Raw genomic sequence first — 19,443 nt, 5'->3', positions numbered from 1 at the left:
ATTGGTTCGAGGGTCGGTTGTTGGTATGTTGTCCCTGTCGTTCCGAAAGCGATCGCTGAACACTACACCGACAACCAGGATAGATCCTGGTCTCCGCGCCGGTGCGGCGGTGACTTTGATCGAATGAGGAACTTCAGATACTCAGGAATGCGGAGCAATCCGACGGCGACTCGCACCCACCGCCTTATCGATATGAACTCGGAGGTCGAAATGAAGCTCCTGTGAGCCCTTCGATACAACCTAGGTAGTCTCGATAAACTGATGATTGGATTCCAAGAATGAATCATATAACCCTGATTCGGAGACAATCCATCGGCAGATCCTGCGCGGAATCGCCTCCTTCGTTCCCCAAGCGTTTTCGTGATCTCCCTCATGGTTCTCTCGACTGTTCATTCCTGAGCCCAAGCATCCTCACGCCTTCTCAGTTCAATCGGAGGGATGCGAAAACTCTTTGCTCGATCCGGAGCTCAGTGTCGTCCCGTGTGCTTATTGCGTATACTCTCTCGTTGAGCCAGTGGATGGGACCGCCTGGTCGCGCCCGAATTCCGGGCGGAGATCATCGGAATCATTGTACTCACTCTCCCTCCCATTGAAACATTCCTCTCAAAATCTCTGACTCGTAAGATACGGACCGGAGTTTGGCGTACTTCCTTAGGTTGACTTTTATCCAACCTCACAACGCCATGGAACATTATGATCACCGGACACTAAGAGACCAGAACGAGTACGATCTCTCCGTGGCCTTCCGAAAGAGCGCGGTATCCGGAGAGAAGCTTCGCTAAGCCTGTCGGAGAGATTCGCGGAGTCGCCGTAATTATTTTCTAGGCCCCGAAGAATGGCCAAGCCATCCTCGCGAGGAGCGGATCGCTCAATTAGCCGAGCGACGATAAACTTCCCCCGCGTGATCGAGCAAAGATACGGTTCCGCTCTTGTTACGTCGGCGGAGCTATACCGGGAACTGGGACTCGATCCACGCCGCTGGTTTTGTGATGCCGGCAGTCCCGGCGAGATTGCTCGAACTCGTCTCCGAAATCTCCAATCGATGCGCGGAGACTTTCTTGTTGAGAAGCTCTCCCGGAAAAGGGTTCAATTGAGCTAGTCGCTCGAAATCCGATTGGCATCGGCTCTTGTGGTTGCTTTGTGGCAGCTTTTGTCACCGAGCAGACGACCGTCTTGGTTGTCTGGCCTCACCTTCTCTGTCCTTCAGTCCGTGCGTTGAGCCAAGCAGCGGTGTGGAAGCTCAGCACAAAAACGACAATGGCTCTTCGACTCTGCGTCTCATCTCTAGCCCCCGTGGCTCGACAGATTGCCTCTCGGGCAACTGTCAGGTGCCTGTCCACCACCCCGAACCGTTATGGGACGGCTGAAGTGAGTAAAGTCAACGGGAGCTGGTTTCTCGGCCCGAAACCGCGGGGGGCGACATCGCTCGATTCCCGAGTTTCCTATCATCTATTGATTTTGCGATAAATTGACGAAAAAAGCTCCTATAGTGCCTTGGGCGAATGAAGAGTCCTAAGAATCTTTCATTCGAAGGTTTCGGCCATTCTCGAGGAGCGAATCTTGGGTCAGACCCCTCAGACGAATCTCGAGGAGACCGGACGTGTGTTGTCGATCGGAGACGGTATCGCTCGTGTTTATGGATTGAAGAACATCCAAGCCGAGGAGATGGTGGAGTTCTCCTCGGGTCTTAAGGGTGAGTGCACATGACCGAATCCATAGAATCTCCGCGTCGACTTCCGCGAAGGGAACCGCATGACCTCGAGGTCGCCGGTTCGTCCTTTAGGGGACACAGCCATAAGACTCAGGCTCATCATGAAGGTTGATTCACCAAGGAACAGATTGAATTCGCTGTATTCCGGGATCCGTTGGGGGGGGGGCTCGCATGGCTCAGGAAGTTTTCCCAATCGGAACTTCAATGTTGGCGATTACGGTGTCATCTGGAAAATCTTGGGGGAAAATCTCGAGGGGAAAAGTATTGATTGTTCTCGGAGAGTCCGAGGAAAGAAGCGGTGGGACGGGGAAAACAAGTCGGTCTAATTCTTCCTATTAAATGTGTTCAGGTATGGCTCTCAACTTGGAAACCGACAATGTCGGTATTGTCGTGTTCGGTAACGACAAGCTCATCAAGGAGGGTGACATCGTGAAACGTACCGGAGCCATTGTCGACGTTCCCGTCGGCATGGAGCTTCTCGGCCGGGTCGTCGACGCTCTTGGAAACCCTATCGACGGCAAAGGAGCGCTCGCGTGCAAACAGCGGTCCCGTGTCGGTATCAAGGCCCCCGGTATCATTCCCCGTGTTTCCGTGCGAGAACCCATGCTGACGGGAATCAAAGCCGTCGATTCACTTGTGCCTATCGGCCGTGGTCAGCGTGAGTTGATCATCGGTGATCGTCAGACGGGAAAAACTGCCATCGCCATCGACGCAATCATCAACCAGAAGAAATTCAACGACGCCGGTGATGCCAAGAAGAAACTCTTCTGCATCTATGTCGCCATCGGACAGAAGAGATCGACCGTGGCTCAAATCCTCAAGAGGCTGACCAGTGCTGACGCCATGAAGTACACCATCATCGTCTCGGCTACCGCCTCTGACGCTGCTCCCCTGCAGTATCTCGCTCCCTACTCTGGCTGCGCCATGGGGGAATACTTCCGTGACAACGGCATGCATTCGCTCATCATCTACGACGATCTTTCCAAGCAGGCCGTAGCCTACCGTCAGATGTCGCTGCTGCTTCGTCGTCCCCCCGGTCGTGAAGCCTACCCCGGAGACGTGTTCTATCTTCACTCGCGTCTGCTGGAGCGAGCCGCCAAAATGAGCGACACTTTCGGTGGAGGCTCCCTCACTGCCCTCCCGGTCATCGAGACCCAGGCTGGAGACGTGTCCGCCTACATCCCGACCAACGTCATCTCCATCACTGACGGTCAAATTTTCCTGGAGACTGAGCTGTTCTACAAGGGTATCCAACCCGCTATCAACGTCGGTCTGTCCGTATCCCGTGTCGGATCCGCCGCTCAGACCCGTGCCATGAAACAAGTAAGTTCGCTCGCTGAATTCTGTCTAGCTGCGATGTCGCGCCGCGCCGTAAACGACTTACGGATTTTGCGGTGCTCTAGCATTTCAATAACCGACTTCTCCTGCTCCGTAGGTGGCTGGTTCAATGAAACTCGAGCTGGCTCAGTACCGTGAAGTCGCCGCCTTCGCCCAGTTCGGTTCCGATCTCGACGCTGCCACCCAGCAGCTGCTGAGCCGTGGTGTCCGTCTGACGGAGCTGTTGAAACAAGGCCAGTACAAACCCATGGCCATCGAGGATCAAGTCGTTGTCGTGTACACCGGTGTTCGTGGTTACCTCGACAAACTCGACCCAGCTCTGATTGGAAAGTTCGAAGCTCAGTTCCTGTCTCTAATGAGAACTCAACACAAGAGCATCCTTGATACCATCGCTTCTGAGGGGAAGATCTCGGACACGATCGACGCCCAACTCAAGAAGATCGTCACCGATTTCGTCGCGTCTTTCCAGGCCTAAACGATTTCAGATGCCACTGAGGTGTACATACAACAACACGTGGAACTGAGTAGGACCCTCTCCGAAGCTTAGCTGAACATCGGCATGGCTAGGATTGGCAACAATCAAGCTGAATGGAAACCTTGACGGACGCTGAATGGATGTTAGCGGTTTTATCTTGAATTAAGAACTTATTCAGTTTGAGAGACGGATTCAAATCTCTAGGAGAATAAAACGGCCGATGACGGCGCTCAACTCGGGATCTTTCTTGCCTCTCTCGCCGGAGTCATTGACTTTGTGACACGGGTCATCATACCGTATCCCCGGACATCTCCTGAGCGGGCTTGCTCGTCAAGGATGAAACCCTCCTCGAAAAACTCCGAGGAAAATTAAGCGGCATCCGCGACGTCGACTGCGTGGTCTAGCCCGCGGAATAAATAATTTTGCCCCCAGTCGATCCAAAGGTGGATCGATTCGAAAGACACCCATGCATTCGAGACCGAGAATCAATTATGACTTGCGAACGCCGAGTTACGAACCACGGCTCAGTATTTATGGACGAAATCAATGAGGGAAAAGAATCGGATTGTGAGGAAAAGGAAGGATCGTTGAAGGAATTGACAAAGTCTAAAACTTGATGGTGATGCAAGGGAGCGGGTAATTCGGGTCTCGTCTCTCTCCCCGGGTGATTTTGGTTCCTGCAAATGATTTCAAAAAAAATTCACGACTTTCGGCGCGACCGCGCTAACGTCCCGGCCCTGAAATAATATTGATCATGGGCCCGTCAGAGGTTCCCGGGGCACCGAGGAGAAGGTCGGAGCCAACACCACCCTTTTGTCCCAAAACGAGCTCCAGCGAGTTTTCGGCCATGAAGGGGACAGCTAGGTTCGAATCTCAGAATTGAACGCGGAGAAAGGGACGAACTACCGGCAATGCATAACTGGCCGTCTCCGGGGCTCCTGGGTCAGATTCACGGTTTTGCTCCTGTACTCATCGATGAATGATTACTGCATATGACGCTCTGATGATTGGCCGCAGACTTCGATTCCGGTGGAACGTTTTCGGAAAGCTAACACGATCCGACGATCCCCGGACGGATCGCTCCGAAAGTTGCTCTAAGTACGATCCTCACGAGCTGTTACCGATGAAAAACTATCGTTCCCGCGTCACCACTGTCCGCACTCGAAACCCTGAGATGGATTCTCTCGTCGTCATCGGGAAAGTTCGTCCTCTTCCCGCATGAGGAGTATCAGACCCACGAGGACGGGAACTCATCGATCGATCGACCGACGTGAATGGGTCCCCGATCATCATCCTACACATGATCTCACTCAGATCTCGCTCGATATACTTGCCGAGTATCTGAAACTGTGTTGGGCGGTGGGTTGCCGTCTGTGTGGTGGTTCGCGAAAAAATCAGTTTCTTCTGCTGCCGTCGAAAACGGGCACCCAGGACGTGTGCTGAGACCTTAGAGCGGACCGCATCCTCCGTCCCGACCGAGATACGCTGCTGTGCTCGATGCACCCCTGAAGCTCGAATCAATGAGAAGACCTGTGGAAGCCGAAACACACACAGTCCCTGGGACATTGAGGACCCCGAAGACCTCAACCCACCGTTCATGGAAGCGCTCTACGAAAGGAATATATCAATAACTCAATGATGAGGGTACATTTGCGAGACAAGGGTGCAGTTCTGCTGGCAACATTGACAACCCTCGTTTGCCAGACCAGCTGATTCGGAGACTTCACAGGCCGGGGAATTTCTTCAGCTCCTCAACTATGCAAGACACCGAGACTCAAGCCATCACCGCACTGATCCGTTTATTGCAAAGAGTAAATCGACGGTTCACGGACCACAATCAGCAGAAAGTTTCTGTAGTGAGCTGTTGAGCAGTGGCGTAGCTAGGCGAGGCGACGCGGCGCGGCGCTCGGTCTGGATTTCAGGAATGCCGTAGAAAGTTTCCCAAAATTTCGGGCTCGTCGGAATTTTCAGTCCTCTCGAACGTCATATTGCACAAGGGGAGAGTTCCTGCTGAGATTCACCGTTTCTCTTGGGCGCCGAAGTCGAGAACGCCCACCTCCTCCCCCACGCGCCCGAGGCGGACCCAAGCCCCGCCCTTTAGTTACGTCACTGTGCTGAAGGCACCGACTTCATTGTCGCGGCCTTTCATGTACTCGAGGTCCAACGAATCACATATTCCCGTCTCTGCCGTGGATACACCATTTCCTCTCCAAACATTCGGGTATCGGATGTGCGAAAATCCTCTGAGCTCGACTGGCAAACATTTCGTCGCTCTATCAACACTGGCTTTCCTTCGGGACGATTTGGTACGTTATGAGATACTCTGGATAGGCCTGGGGAAGATGAAGTTCCGATTAGATAGCCGATTCGATATATTGTGATAGAATTCGCTTGTGAGAGACTTGCCTGTTCTCCGCGGTAAACGACATATTCAGCGAATTGCAAGCCTCCGAGACTCGGTTTCCCGATCACTGAGTGATGACCCGGCGGTGCGTGAGCGACCTGGAGAATCGATTAAATAAATCCACCTTACAGTCAGGGACATCAACCGCTCCGCAAAGATCAGGGCTCCGACCACGAGGAAGCGGCGGGATCAGGATGAATTTTCCAATGATCTTCGATCTCGAATGATTTCGAAAACTTACTTTCATCGCACTGAACTGGAGGAAAGCCTTCCCCAGTGTTACCCTGCACATGAGCATTTGACGCGGACATTGATAGCAGCTTCTGTTTTTGTGGGCGGGACATCCGCTGCCGCCACAATAGCCGTAGACGTACTGATTACTTTTCGAAGAGTTCTCTGCGAAGTAGATGCCGGCACCGAACATCCCACCGATGTAGGAGAGTCGTTCGTCGAAACCTTCGGCGGAGAGGAGAAACGGGATAAAGAGGATTCGGGAAGTAGATTCGGCTTCAATCTCGACCGATCCCTGATCTCGGCACCAACCTTTCTGAACTATGGCGGCGACGAAGGGAGATCCGTGGAAAAGCATCCTCTCGTTGGCGTTGGAATGATTTTCCTCCGCGACTTCTTTCCGTCTGTGACAATACTTTTTGAAAAGTCTCCTATTCCGAACTTTTTGAACTTTCAGGATATTATACCTGGGGACAAACAATCGAACGTAATTGACGATCGGAGCGTGCTATCCCGTCGTGACGATCGAGAGTCGGCTCCGAAGGAAGCACAGGAACCAGTGGAGGTACATGATTGGGCAAAGGAGAGCCTCCAGCAATTCAGCAAAACCCGGGAAAAGTTCAAGGGGGCAGTGATACGCATCTGTTCTAAATCTCACCGGGAGAAAACGCCACCGGCTTGACCTCCGTCGACATGATCTCGAATAGTCTCTTGCATTTCGCTGGCCACAGCCGCGTACTCGATATCGGTTGTCGTTAGATCCATTAAAACTGTTCCACATTGGTTCGGCGGCATGAAGTTCTCCGACGAAGATCCAGTCAACATTTTCTCCACACCTGAAGTTGTTCCCATTCTTATGTGAGACTGTGATATGGTATTGGACAAGCCTATTCACGGCTCCGCTCTCGATGGAATGATTCGCCAACCTTTGATTATTTTATGTCGATGTCCGTAAGCTGACACGCCGATTTCTTTCAATTCGTCGTGACCCATTTCAGCCAGAATGTCAACTGTTATCTGCTCTACCTCGAAGATCTGCTTCAATTCACTGAGATTCAATTGTTCTAGCAGTTGTAAAACCTGAAAAAGGGGAAGAAAATCATGCATTTCCAAGCATCGGTTCTGAATGCATGCTCATGGCCCTACCAAATGCGTCCGCAATCCCATGTCATCCGAGGTCCGAGCCAGGAATCTGATAGGAATCATTCTTACTTGTTGATTCGACAGCGTTATGTTGAGGTTCGTGGTTTCTGGCGATCCCTCCTTGTGATTCTGTTGGCGTCTGTGCATGGTCAGCAGGGTAATCGCCGGAGGTATATCGAGATCGACGACTGAGCTCGCTGGAGTTGCGTTCGAGGATACTCTAGAAGCACCTTCAGCTTTCAGACTGTCTAAACCCGAGTGGATTCTCGTGGAAACCGCGTTCAGAGGCAAAGCACTCGGCAAGGAGTCCATGAGGAGGCATCGAACATCTTCGGCATGCGCCATGTCCAAAGGAGTCTGACCCTGGTGAACGAAATTCATTTGAGGAACGTTGTCAGCCAATCCAACACGCCAGAATTCCTCATGATCAAAGGAGAACGCCAAGAAAAACCTCATTGTTCCGGAGGAGGGGATTCGCTCCATGTGCGAGGAGAAGTGAACAAAGCTGGGTACGACCTTTCTGGGCGGCCTCGTGCAGAGGCGTGAAGCCCCAACGATCCACTGCGTTGACCACAGTGCCGAATCTGCGAATGACGAGCCGATGCCTAATTCTCGTTCATATTTACAGTCTCCGAGACCTCAAACGAATCTCGATATTTACCCTGACCACGCAAGGAAAGGGTCTCCACTCACTTTATTAAAAGGGCTGCGATGTCTAGATGTCCGTAACTCGAGGCATTGTGCAGAGGAATGAGACCTCCTTTGTCTTGGGCGTTGACGTCGGCTCCTTTCTCCAAGAGGAATTCAGCGACTTCCAGATTGTTGTAACCTGAACAGAGAGATTTTACTTCTGTCCGCTCGATTCAGAGGTTCTACCGAGGCGAAAAGCAAGGCTCTTGAGCGCGGATCCAGCATCTATTCCTCTGGGATTACCTGCGGCCAGATGTAGAGGCGTAGAATTCCGACCCTGAGTATCTCTACAGTTGATGTTGTCGCTAGAGATCAATTTCGCCAATCTGACCACGTCCCCTCTCTTTGACGCGTCGAGAAGGGCGGCGTCCCCGAGCAGCAGGTCGGAAACATCCTGAGGAATTCAATATCGGTCAGAGCTGGGCTCGTGGATAGACACATAGGTGTATTGTACCGGAGTGATCCGTTTCTACCCGATTCGTTGAGCGCGAAGCGATACAAACGGGAGACGGTACTGACCTGGTCTCCATCCTTGACGAGATCCAAAGGAGTATGTCCGTCTCGATTTTTCTTCGCTGGATCAGCGCCGTGACTGAGGAGTAGTTTGACAATGTCGTATTTTCCTTTTGCGGCCGCCTCATGGAGCGGGCTGAACTTCCAAAGATCGGTGACATTTACGTAAGCGCCGTGCTTCACTAAGAGCAGAGCGACTTCGTAGTGTCCGTAGGAGCAGGCGTTGTGCAAAGGAACCAAACCTCCTTTGTCTTTAGCGTGCACGTCAGCGCCCGTTTTGAGAAGGCATTCCACCACCGATACCTTCAATGAATTCGGCAATATGGATGAGAAACGGATGTGAGAAACCTCCGTATAACGTGAGGATCGCCAGCGATTACGAGCTCTAAATTTTGTACAATGACACCGAAACTCGTTACTCAAACAGCTCGTCCTCACCCTGTTGTATCCCGCGGCGAAATGCAGAGGCGTCGACTGGCGACCATCGACGTCTCGACAATTGACTAAATCAGGTCTCAAATTGAGTATTCCCTCCACGATATCGATGTCGCCCGCTTTCGAAGCTTCGAGGAGCTGATATTCTGATATCGAGTCCTCAGAGAGCTCGGTCAGCAGCTTCCTCACCTAGATCGAAGTTCATCCTAAGCCCCGAGGATTTCGTATAATGATCTCGACGATCGATCGATCGTTCGGAATATCATAGATCTGCGGCGCATCGGGTACAAACCTCATCTTTGGCGACTTGTGCGGCAGTTTCTCCCTTACTGTTCACCAATTGTGCATCTATGCCCAAAGCGAGCAGAGTTCGACACGCAGATAAGTTCCCGCTGCGACCGCATCTGTGTAGAGCGCTTTCCCCGTTCCCATCCAGAGCGTTTATTTTCGCGCCGTTTTCTGCGGAGTTCAGAAGATGTGACGCGAGCGGTCTCAGGGCCTGCTCTGAACCGCGAGCATCGTTCGAAAGGTTACTCACTCAACAGCAGATCGATCATATCGAGGAATGTGTGGTCGGCAGCGATGTGCAGAGGAGAAAGCATTTGTTTGTTCTTGTCGTTCACGTGCGCACCCTTGCGGATCAGTATCTCGACAATCTGTGTGGAGACCAGACTCCGTGTAAAGTCGGGAACAGGGCTCGATAGGGAAAACGCCCTCGATTCCGGGCGGAATTCTCGCTCATAATGGATCGAAATTACCTTCTTCTTGTTCGCCGCCGCGGATACAGCGCAGTGTAGTGCGCTGTCCCCGTTTAGAAAACTTTTGAAGTTTATCAACTCCTGGGCGATATATTTTTTCACTCTCGCCAAGTCTCCTGAGGAATCAATGCGGGACAGTTATGGATGTGGCGCGTGAAGAGCGACTCCTCTCAGTGGGACGGGGCGGGCTTGCGCTCCATTTGGAGGAACCACTGCCTTTTTGGGCTGTGGGGCGTGATGCCTGACCAGCCATCTTCACCCGTCGAGAAAGTGAAAACTGAATTCCACTCACCGCTACGACAGGCTTCCAAGAAGCAATTGCCTCTGTATTCCAACAGCAATTGCTGCTGAATCTCCCGCGTGGGCGCCATCGACAGAGCAGACCTATCGGAACAACATGCATTCAGAGATCGTATCACCGACATGTTCATCTCACAATAGAGAAAACGGGCGTAACACCGCAATGGTTCTAACCTGGAATGACAGTTCAGCAGTGTGGGATCAGCTCCGTGGGCTAGCAGCAACGAACAAACATCGAGTCTACATTTCGAGGCTGCTTCGTGCAACGGTGTGAATTGCCACAGATCCATTGCATTGACGGCAGCTCCCGCACGGAGGAGGAGCTCGGTGACCTGCGACAGAAGAGGTGCATCGGGAAATTTCTTCGGGGAACGGAGAGAGCATCATCTGATACCGCAGCCCTGAATCACTTTGAACCCTCAAGTTGGGTCGAGAATGAGCTGAGCTAACCTCATAGTGTCCATACGAGCAAGCGTTGTGCAGAGGCACGAGACCGCCTTTATCCTTTGCATGAACATCGGCTCCTTTCTCGAGTAGGAGCTGAACAACACGGATACGGTTATAACCTGCAGCCAGGTGAAGCGGCGTGGACTTCCTCCCATCACTCGCGTGACAATTGACGTTGAGCGGCGTCATCAGAAACATCAATTTCTCCTCGTTCCCGGATCGCGCCGCCTCGAGAAGTTCGTCTTTCCGGTGCTCTCCGCGGAGCACAGCTCCTGCTGAAGGATCGGCTAAGTCGATCGGCGTTTTCCCATCGGAGTTCTCGGCAGTGGGGTCCGCTCCGTTCTGCAGCAGCACCAGACAAACATCGGTTTTTCCTATGGAGAACGAGGGGAAGAACGAGAAATATTCAGCAATAAATGCGGGGCCGTTCGTTCGGAACTTTTGCGATGCGATAAACGAGCGGATCGTACCCTTTGCAGCGGCTTCGTGCAAAGGTGTGTAACTCCAGTTGTCTTTCGCACTAGGATCGGCGCCTTTCTTCAGTAGCAATTGAACGACTTCGGCATGGCCGAATGAGCAGGCGTTGTGCAAGGGAACTAGGCCTCCGTCGTCCTTGGCATGCACGTTCGCACCATGTTGGAGCAGGTGCTCAACTACGTCTTTCCGGCCGAAGCCGGCCGCAAAATGTAGAGGCGTGCTTTTGCGACCGCTGGTGTCCCTGAAAATGATGATCGAGTAGGTCCGAGCGCTTGGAAAGGATTTCCATCTCCAATCGAGGAACTGAAGTATAATCCAACAAACCTCGCGTTGACATTCCGGGATGTGATGAGCCTGCGAATCTTGGCGATATCGCCGTTGCGACAAGCTTCGAACAATTCCCGTTCGTTGGCATCGGGAGTACCAACATCCGGGGTTTCTATCGGGGGGCGTCCCGAAGAAGACATCGCTAATGTCCTGAAATCGGTGGATTATCATTATTCATCCATCTTCCTCATTCGGGATTCGCTCGCAGTCGGTGATGATGTCAAAACTCTATGGCTCTAGGGCCTTCGTTCTGTCTATATGCGAAAGCTCCTCAGATGCCCTCCACGCAACTGGCTCCTTCGCTTATCGATGAGATACTCCTAGGTGCCTCTTGAACACTCGATCTCGATCGCGAAAACTTGCAATAGATAATCCAATTTCAACTCCGAGAGGTGGTGAATGCCGAAAGGCGCATCCACGTCCAGCATTCTTACATCAAACCTCTTTCAATCAGGGTCAACTGGGAGGAATCATCCGGAGCAGGAGGGTCCCAGGAGCCTTCCGCACGATATTCTCAGCTTGCAGGCTACTATTCCCAAGATAAAATGATAGTGCACCCTCCGTCGAGGGAACTCTGATTCCCCTGGGAAGCTCAATCTCAGGTTATGATTTTCCCTCGATATTTGACAGTAGAAGAAATACCCTGTGATGCTCGCCAAGAAACACCCCAGATGCTCATTATCCGAATCTCAGTGATGAAATTGAAACTGGACGATTGTATCAATTTTCCAAATGATCAACGGTGAAACTTCGTCAGGTCGGACTTCCAGGAGCCGCAGAAAACGGCTTCCGCTGTGCCTCCCGCAGTTCGACCGCTCCGATGCGAAGAGTAGAATACTTCGGGGGAGTTGTCGAGGGGAGCGATTGACATTGAATTCTCGGAAACGTTGAGGCAGGTCAGATATCCAGAATTTAGGGAGCTCTCCTTGGTAGCGAAACTGATCCTGGATTCTTCTGTTCGGAAACGGGTCCCGCGGAAGGCTGTCGATAGATACACCGTCCCTGAATATTCCGCAGTCTTGAGTCGGAAGAGGAGCCTTCGATCCGCGCCTTGACCGAGTCGGACGACATTATGACAACTCCGTAATTCTGGGAAGTACCCCTTCCAAGGGGAGCGGACTTCTCCTCTCCGGAGGGGACCTCCTGGGAGCTCCGACAATGGATGTTCCTCGATGAGAGGAGTTAACAAGCGTCTATTCTTGCTCCAGATCTCACTGGTTATATGTATGAGCGGAACACAGCGATTCGCCGCCGCCCATGACAATGGATCGATGGAACATTCCGTCGATGAAGCGAGAAGCGAACCGATCAGGTGATCGGCTCTTCAAATCAGGTGATTCGCAAAGATCGAGTTTCTCAAATCGAGGGTAGAAGCCACTCCCCTCGTTCGTTCAGAGTGAGTCTGTCACACTCGTTCGCTCTCTTGTGAATGACAGAACTCTGGAATTGGACACATCCCCCCGAAACATATCCCGTTCGAATTATGGCTGAACTTACCACTCCGGAGAACGATCACCGAAACTGTGAATCAATCAGTCCATAGTAAACAGCTCACATCCCCGACACTATAAGTCTTAGGTTTCGAGCGAGTCTTACTGCCGTCATACACATATTCACGCCGAACTCCACAAAATTCAATTTCTGAAACCGAAGGAAGAGTTTCACCAGACGGCCACCACGAACTAGATGCAGCAGAGCATCCGCTCACCGCGGTCCACGGGACGAGCAGGCGCTGTGGACCCTCTCTCTCTTTCAACCTCGATTGCAATAGGCCCGCCTGAAGGGCTCGCGGGTGTCCATGACGCGGGAAACTTTGTCGCTTCCCACCTCAGAGCTCAAATTGGAAGCTGATCGAGCTTCCAACGAGATTGCAGCTAATTATGGTCGGAAAAAACATCCCTAATTCTATCATATGTTCAACTACAAGGAGCAGGAAACTAGAAATTACGAATCCCGTCTCGAGCGAAATCGAACGAGCCCCGGGGACCCGAGCGGTGCAAATGTTCCAGAACCTCAGGTGATATGTGGACCATCGATGCTTCCGAGGCTTTCAACCTCATTTCTTAGGTCTTCATCCGTAAATCATCGAGAACGCCTTGTGTAGCCGGCCCCCATCATCGTCTCCATTAGAAGAGGGTGGCGAGTCGCACAGATTCTAGATCCTAGGCACATGAATTTTTGGTGGTCGCTCAATGGTGAGGAAAAATGAGGAGGTCGGTAGCTGATGACGGAGTCAATCGCGTATAAGCGACCTCACCACGTCCGCGGTGAGGATCAGGCACCGATCCTTCCTCTCATCTACGGGCATCCATCCTCGGACCCGGCCCGTGGTCGGATTTCCGTGTAGGGGGCTGCGTTAGGGTTGAAATGAGGAATCAGGATTTGGGGTGCGGAGTAGTTTATTCTGCGTCGAGCGAGCTTTCACTCGCGCAGCTCGGATTCCTGCCGACACGTATTCCTTTCTGACGATGAGATTTGCTACCTACCACGCAACGGCGCGTTCCGCGAACGTGATCGCCGTCTTCTGGACCTTCTGTAGCAGAGAGACCATGCTCTGATCGACCGAGCTTCGACTTTTTATAATCTCACCCTTCTCCGTGGCAAAAGCTGGTCCAATTCGAGCTAGATCCAGCAAGCGGAAGTTGGCGCAGAGCACCCCGGTGTTGGAACCTTCTCCTGCCTGAAGGATGGATGAGGTCGCAGCCATCGCTCCTCAGCTGCTCCGCAACGTACCTTGTGAGAGGAGTCCCTTGTCTGAGAGCACGGCCCGAAAAGACAGTTCACCTCTGATCCTCAATAGCATATCACATCGAATCGTTGGACGGCAAAGGTTCTCCAATATAGGGCGAACATTGAGTGAACGTCTTTTTTTGAGAACTCGTCTATGGAGCGGAGGCACAATGGAGTTGCGGGGTCGACCTCGGCTCCGGCCTCGAACAGCTCTGAGATATCATCGGGCGAACTTAAACTCGATTGGCGGTCAAGATCTTCGGGAATGAAGTTCAGCGGAACGTCCGGGATGTCCATTAACAGCTCGATCGGGCAAAAGCGAGCCCATATGGTGGATGGGTGCGGTATCGGCGTGAAAAAAATAAACGCGGTGCTCGGAGCTGGAACTTTTCGAAAAGTCATGATTCCATGATCGCATGATCATGAAGACGATGCGAAGAGCGAGGAAATCACCCCGCATTGAATCGAGATACGATGCGGGAGCTCCGATCCCATTTATGGTTCTGAAATAATTGGCCGACAATGACGCGCTGTATCCCAAATTTAGGAGGGAACTTCCGAATTCCAGTAGTGAGCACACGGCCGCGTCTTTGACGTGAACGACATACATCGGCCGAGTCGCTAATCTTCTCTTCAAAATGTCTTACGAGAAGTTCAGGGAGGAATACACAGCTGGAATCTCTCTATCGACGAAGCTCGGAGAATTTCTGAAATAGATATATCTAGATCCGAGATGAGCGTCCGACTCCTTCGGATCAATCTCGCTGGCTAGTATTATCCAATGAAGAACGCAGCTGGGGGCGGTGAACCTTCGGCCAAGTCCGCATGAATCCCAGCCGATCAGGACGGACCCGATTCACGGGGCTTTTTATTTCTCTCTCAAGCCCTTCCATATAAGGGTCTCATCCGTTTCACCGCATCGGGTGGACTCGACTCACTCACTAACTTCTCGGTGGGGAGGTTAGCCCACGTCCAAACTGGGTTCACATTCAGGCACAAGAAGACTCCATATCGGTCATGGAAACATTATTTCAAAGAAGAGTCAATCACCCTGGGATCTGACGTCACCGGACACCACTCAGCTCCGGAATCGTGGTGGTTTGTGAATGCTGATGTCGCTCATCTTCGGATTGTTTACGAACGTGTTCCAGAATTGATTTGACCATGGCGGCAAAAAATGGGGTTTCGCGAGGTTTCTCCGAATACCTCTCAAACTGATCGAGGTTATCGTGGAGTTTCAAAGTCAAAGAATCATAGTTTCCACGAACAACTTCGAGGACCTGAGCTTCAGTAAGGGACGCGAGTCCGTTTGCGGTTGCCCACGAGTTGATCTTCGGGTTGAAGTGATTAACAATCGCTCGAATATTCACCAGATGACTCGCAAGTCTTGCGGCTGATTCTCGCCACTGAGTGGTTTTCTCCGAGTCGCCCGAAGCGTATCGCAGCGCTGAAAGTCGGGAACAGTTTTTGCACTTGAACGGTTCATCGAAGTTTCGGATCGAGAGCAATGACCCAATGACTTTAATGCTCACCTGTCGAATAAAGATTGTCGAAAACCTGATTACAGCGGATGATCTCATAGTACAACTCGTCGTAACTTGGCGGCGAGGCGAGAAAAGTGTCCCCGTACGTAATGAAGAGGTTTATTATGTTCACGATTTGCGAACAAACGATGAAGACGTTGTAACGTTTCGCCAAGGTAACCTGGAAAAATCACGCCCCAGAGCTGAGCATACTGTGATGGAATGAATCACCTCAGTTTGACTTTGCCATCCGGGGGAAGAGTGCAGCATCCGCCTGAACTTCGGAGCCTCCTCGGAGCTTTGAAGCGGGGATTTAGATCCTGGATTGACTAGAATTGAATTTCGAGCGGCAAAAATCTTCCCGGTGAACTCCTTGGAAGGGGTTGGGTTCGCGGAATCCGCCTCGTACGATGTTCCCTCCACTTGAACCTCTGATCCCCCGATGTGGGAAACCGACTGTGAATTGGATTGAGCCTAACCTCGTTTGCAAGGATGAATTTTAAGACGCTGATCAGGGCACTCCACAGTTCCTTCCATGGATATAAGAGACGCACACGATACCGTTTCTGATAGCAGAGGAGTCGGTGAACGATTCCGAGACATCGTCTTAAAGACGGTTAGAGAAAAATGTTAGATGCGCGATCTCTGTCGCTCAACAAGGATCATGGTCAGGAAAGAACGAGGAGCTGTCAGAAAGGCTACGGCGACGCGGGAGCCAATCTCTTCCTTTCTGAACGCGGAAGTCAATCTTACACGTAAAGGTCGAGGGAGAAGTTTTTCCTCATGTTGCAGAGCATGAACTCAACCATGAGGTCTAGTACTGCCGCAGCGAGCGGTCGGGACGGGCAATCGCGAGTTGATGGTAGCTTCCGGTGCCTCATCGGCGCGTGGTGGATCACGACTTTGTATTGCATATTTATATCGTGCATGATGGAATTGGCGTACTGATCTTCAGCTATGCACGTCAAGTTTATGAAACAAAGCTTCGTGGTGTGGAACGAGGACTCTTCTGAGGAATAGAAGAGTTTTTCAATGGTGGAAAACTATGCAACCTGCATTGCGATTGTGCGGAGAGCCGAATATCTGGTGGGGACCGAGGACCTCTTCGTCACATCCGTACCTTTGGTATTCTGCATGACGATCGAGACAAACTCGATGAATGTGACAAAAAGATTCGTCGGCGCCTCGTGAAGATCAGCATTGTGACTTTCGAAACTCTGGTTGTCCTGCAATGATGATGGAAATTCCATGGGAATACACCCAAGTGCATGATATCATGTTGGGAATACATACATTCTCTCAAGCAACTTACGCTCCGGACATGCGATCCGCTACTCGGTGCATCTGGAGTCGACGGGGTCAGCGGCGGGGAGGCCGGTCTGAGCTCGATGCTCCCGGGCTGAGTCTGTGATCAGCCAGTATAAGTATTCTTGAGCTCAAGCAGATCTCCCGAATAGTTTCTATTCATAAATGAAGTCAGTCAGCGATCCTGAGAGGACAACTCACATTCGTCAGCACCGCGAAAAAATTTCTGTTCAGGTGCACAGCCTCGTACATAGCGAGCAAAGCGGCATCGCAACGTTTGTTCTCCCCCTCGATTGGGCTCGATTCCTCGGGACTGGACAGTGGTGTGAATATGCCCATCCACGATGTGAGACCCGAAAACATACCACCAGGTACGCTGTTTCGAGTCACGGTCTCCCGAGCTCCAGGAGCAGCGAAACGCCGGTTGTAATCGTACAGGGTACAAGCGATTACCTGACCGAAGCCCTGCCGCGGAGGAAAGATCGGTCATCTCGATTATCAACAAGAACTCCTGACACGGAGGGATTTCGAGAGGTCTCCGCATACGATCCGACATAGATATACTCTCCAGCTATATGTTCTGGGATCTTACGTTCAGAGCAAGCTCGTTGTCAGCAATTGAGAGTTTCATAATGTAAGGGTTGGTGCTCTCATATTTCCTGTAGTTAACGATCAACGTCAGCAGGAGCACAGCGTGATAGCCGCACTTCTGCCGTGAAATTCCGTCCGATAGGAGACCAATCAGAGCTTCGAAGACCGAGGTGGTCATGAGAAACTCCACCAGCACATTATTGGATACCGTCTCCGCAGCCTTCAATCATGATTACTCAATTTACAATGCGTCTCGTTGAATATAGAAATCTCCTTGTTTCTAGCCGCGGATGACGAATGATTCACCTACCGTTACTAATACCAATAGCGTGTCGAGGACCGTTTGATGGAAACCATGCGGGAAAGGTATTTCGAGAAAAGTACAGGAAACTCCTAGTAAATCTTCCATGGAGGCCTCTGCCACATCCGTCCCAAGTAGCAGATCTATCACATCGATGCCTGGTGTGAAAAGTCGTTTTCTTAGCCGTGGATGATGAGAAATTGACGAGAATTAGGTTCCCTGACCTCTTCGAAGGCCGCTCCACTGACCTAGATCAAGCTCCCTGTTCTTGCTGAAGAGGGCTCGTACCAAAGTCGCGAAAGTTTCATATGCGTTGACAATTCTGATACGGTTGTCGGACTTCACCGCTCGAATACTTTCCGCGGAAATTCGATTTATGACCGGCTGGAATGCGGGAGGATTGAATTCATTGCTTCGAGTGAACCCCCGATTGGATTTCCTTGACTATAAGTTGTTCACTCACTTTTAATTGCAGAAGTTTCTCCGGTTTCATGAGCTCGAATTCTTTCGTCAAGAAGCCGCTGTTTACCTGGAAGGGTCAGATATTGACCGATGAGGATCTGTACGGTCTCCGACCAAGAATCGAACGCGGAGCAACGAAAGAGAGCGTTGGGGAAGAGGACGTTGTGCCCGGCAATCGCGCGCCGAAGTTATCGGCACCTACCTTCAAGAGGAACAGCTCGTCCCAGAAATGATCGTTGCTGCTCCACGGCTCTTCGCCGTCCAGGAGTCCTTCGTATATCTGCACGAATTTTTTCTTCAGAGGGAAACGATTCCCTTTGCTCGCCATCGTGTATGCTGCAACAGAAGGCAAGACCATTTGGGATCAAGCGGCACCAAGCTTCCCGACTGACTCCGAAGTCCTACCCATCCGCACATCCTACAATGCGAGAGAACTCAGCCCGTGGTCGGATCGTATACATATTCCAGGGCGCAGAAGGAAGACCGGAAGTCGTTCTCCCGAGAGATGTCACGATCCATAGGATTATATATGGCCCCACCGGTCGTTGGCCATGAAGGAAACCGACTCCTGTCCGAAGCGGGAAATTCCTTTGGGGGACTCCCTCAAGCCCCAAGCTCTCAGAGGTCCTCCCCTGGTTCATGAGCAGCCTGGGCGGACGAAGAAACTGAAATCTCTCGAAGCTCTTACCCACCTCTTAGAAGATGAAGACGGCTCCTGTCAGAGACGAGATCCGAATCTAACTGCGGCAGGTCATGTCTCCCCCAGGTCAGACCTCGCACTGATGTCGTCTCTAATGGGCACTGAGAATCAGTTCGTCAAGACGTTCGGACCGCATCGAGTGTAGTGCTGCACTCATAGTCTCGTAGTTAACGCCAGCGCTGGGGGAATTTTCGCTGCCGAACAGCTGTTCGGAATGGAATTGGCGCCAAACTTGAAAATGGCCTCCCTTTCTCGAATGTCAGCGGATGACAGTTCGATGTTGAGGCTCCCAAAGCATAGGTGCAGAGATCGAGGAGCATGTCAATTCCAGGGCTGACTTCTGTCATGGCTTTATTATGTTCCAAGAATGTACGGTCTCTAGGAGGATATGGTGTCCCTCCTCCTTCCGCTGTCATCTATCAACAATACACACAGGGAGCTCCTACGGCTGAATTGCTGTGTCCGACGGCGACGAATAAGTGCAAAGAAGCCGCCGACGGGCTTCAGACCCAATCGAGTCTGATGTCGGTCACATTACCGTCGATTCCCAATGAAGGAGTGACGCTGGGAAATGATGTTGCA

General features: G+C 51.7%; 3 protein-coding genes across 3 annotated transcripts; 1 reads left to right on the top strand and 2 right to left on the bottom strand.

Moving 5' to 3' along the window:
• The first annotated feature begins 1,195 nt into the window (after window positions 1-1,195).
• On the top strand, window positions 1,196-3,760 carry blw (ATP synthase subunit alpha blw, mitochondrial). Its single transcript, XM_003741056.1, has 4 exons — window positions 1,196-1,368; window positions 1,534-1,693; window positions 2,061-3,034; window positions 3,147-3,760. Exons 1-4 carry the CDS (start codon window positions 1,258-1,260, stop codon window positions 3,522-3,524), a joined length of 1,623 nt encoding a protein of 540 aa, XP_003741104.1. The 5' UTR covers window positions 1,196-1,257; the 3' UTR covers window positions 3,525-3,760.
• A 2,040-nt stretch (window positions 3,761-5,800) lies between these two features.
• On the bottom strand, window positions 5,801-11,332 carry Tnks (tankyrase). The gene is made up of 20 exons (XM_029110843.1): window positions 11,247-11,332; window positions 10,916-11,163; window positions 10,449-10,819; window positions 10,173-10,330; window positions 9,991-10,082; window positions 9,699-9,814; window positions 9,479-9,596; window positions 9,233-9,399; window positions 8,944-9,129; window positions 8,512-8,808; window positions 8,236-8,386; window positions 7,996-8,131; window positions 7,754-7,886; window positions 7,372-7,665; window positions 7,086-7,239; window positions 6,818-6,995; window positions 6,472-6,626; window positions 6,170-6,384; window positions 5,931-6,026; window positions 5,801-5,857 (listed from the first exon to the last, which is right to left on the bottom strand). The coding sequence occupies exons 3-20, from the start codon at window positions 10,641-10,643 to the stop codon at window positions 5,801-5,803; spliced, it is 2,898 nt and encodes a 965-aa protein (XP_028966676.1). The 5' UTR covers window positions 10,644-10,819; window positions 10,916-11,163; window positions 11,247-11,332.
• Window positions 11,333-14,970: 3,638 nt separating this feature from the next.
• Window positions 14,971-19,063, bottom strand: LOC100900485 (armadillo-like helical domain-containing protein 3). Its single transcript, XM_003741150.2, has 13 exons — window positions 18,854-19,063; window positions 18,364-18,497; window positions 18,163-18,228; window positions 17,948-18,083; window positions 17,709-17,857; window positions 17,400-17,618; window positions 17,009-17,272; window positions 16,815-16,907; window positions 16,623-16,728; window positions 16,256-16,511; window positions 15,982-16,108; window positions 15,512-15,683; window positions 14,971-15,426 (listed from the first exon to the last, which is right to left on the bottom strand). Exons 2-13 carry the CDS (start codon window positions 18,487-18,489, stop codon window positions 15,044-15,046), a joined length of 2,097 nt encoding a protein of 698 aa, XP_003741198.1. The 5' UTR covers window positions 18,490-18,497; window positions 18,854-19,063; the 3' UTR covers window positions 14,971-15,043.
• Window positions 19,064-19,443: the final 380 nt, after the last annotated feature.

Source organism: Galendromus occidentalis, unplaced genomic scaffold (assembly GCF_000255335.2).
Source record: "Galendromus occidentalis unplaced genomic scaffold, Mocc_1.1 scf7180000077121, whole genome shotgun sequence".
Classification (NCBI taxonomy): domain Eukaryota; kingdom Metazoa; phylum Arthropoda; class Arachnida; order Mesostigmata; family Phytoseiidae; genus Galendromus; species Galendromus occidentalis.
The sequence above is the reverse complement of the archived record's forward strand: the minus strand, read 5'-3'. Positions and strand labels throughout refer to the sequence as shown.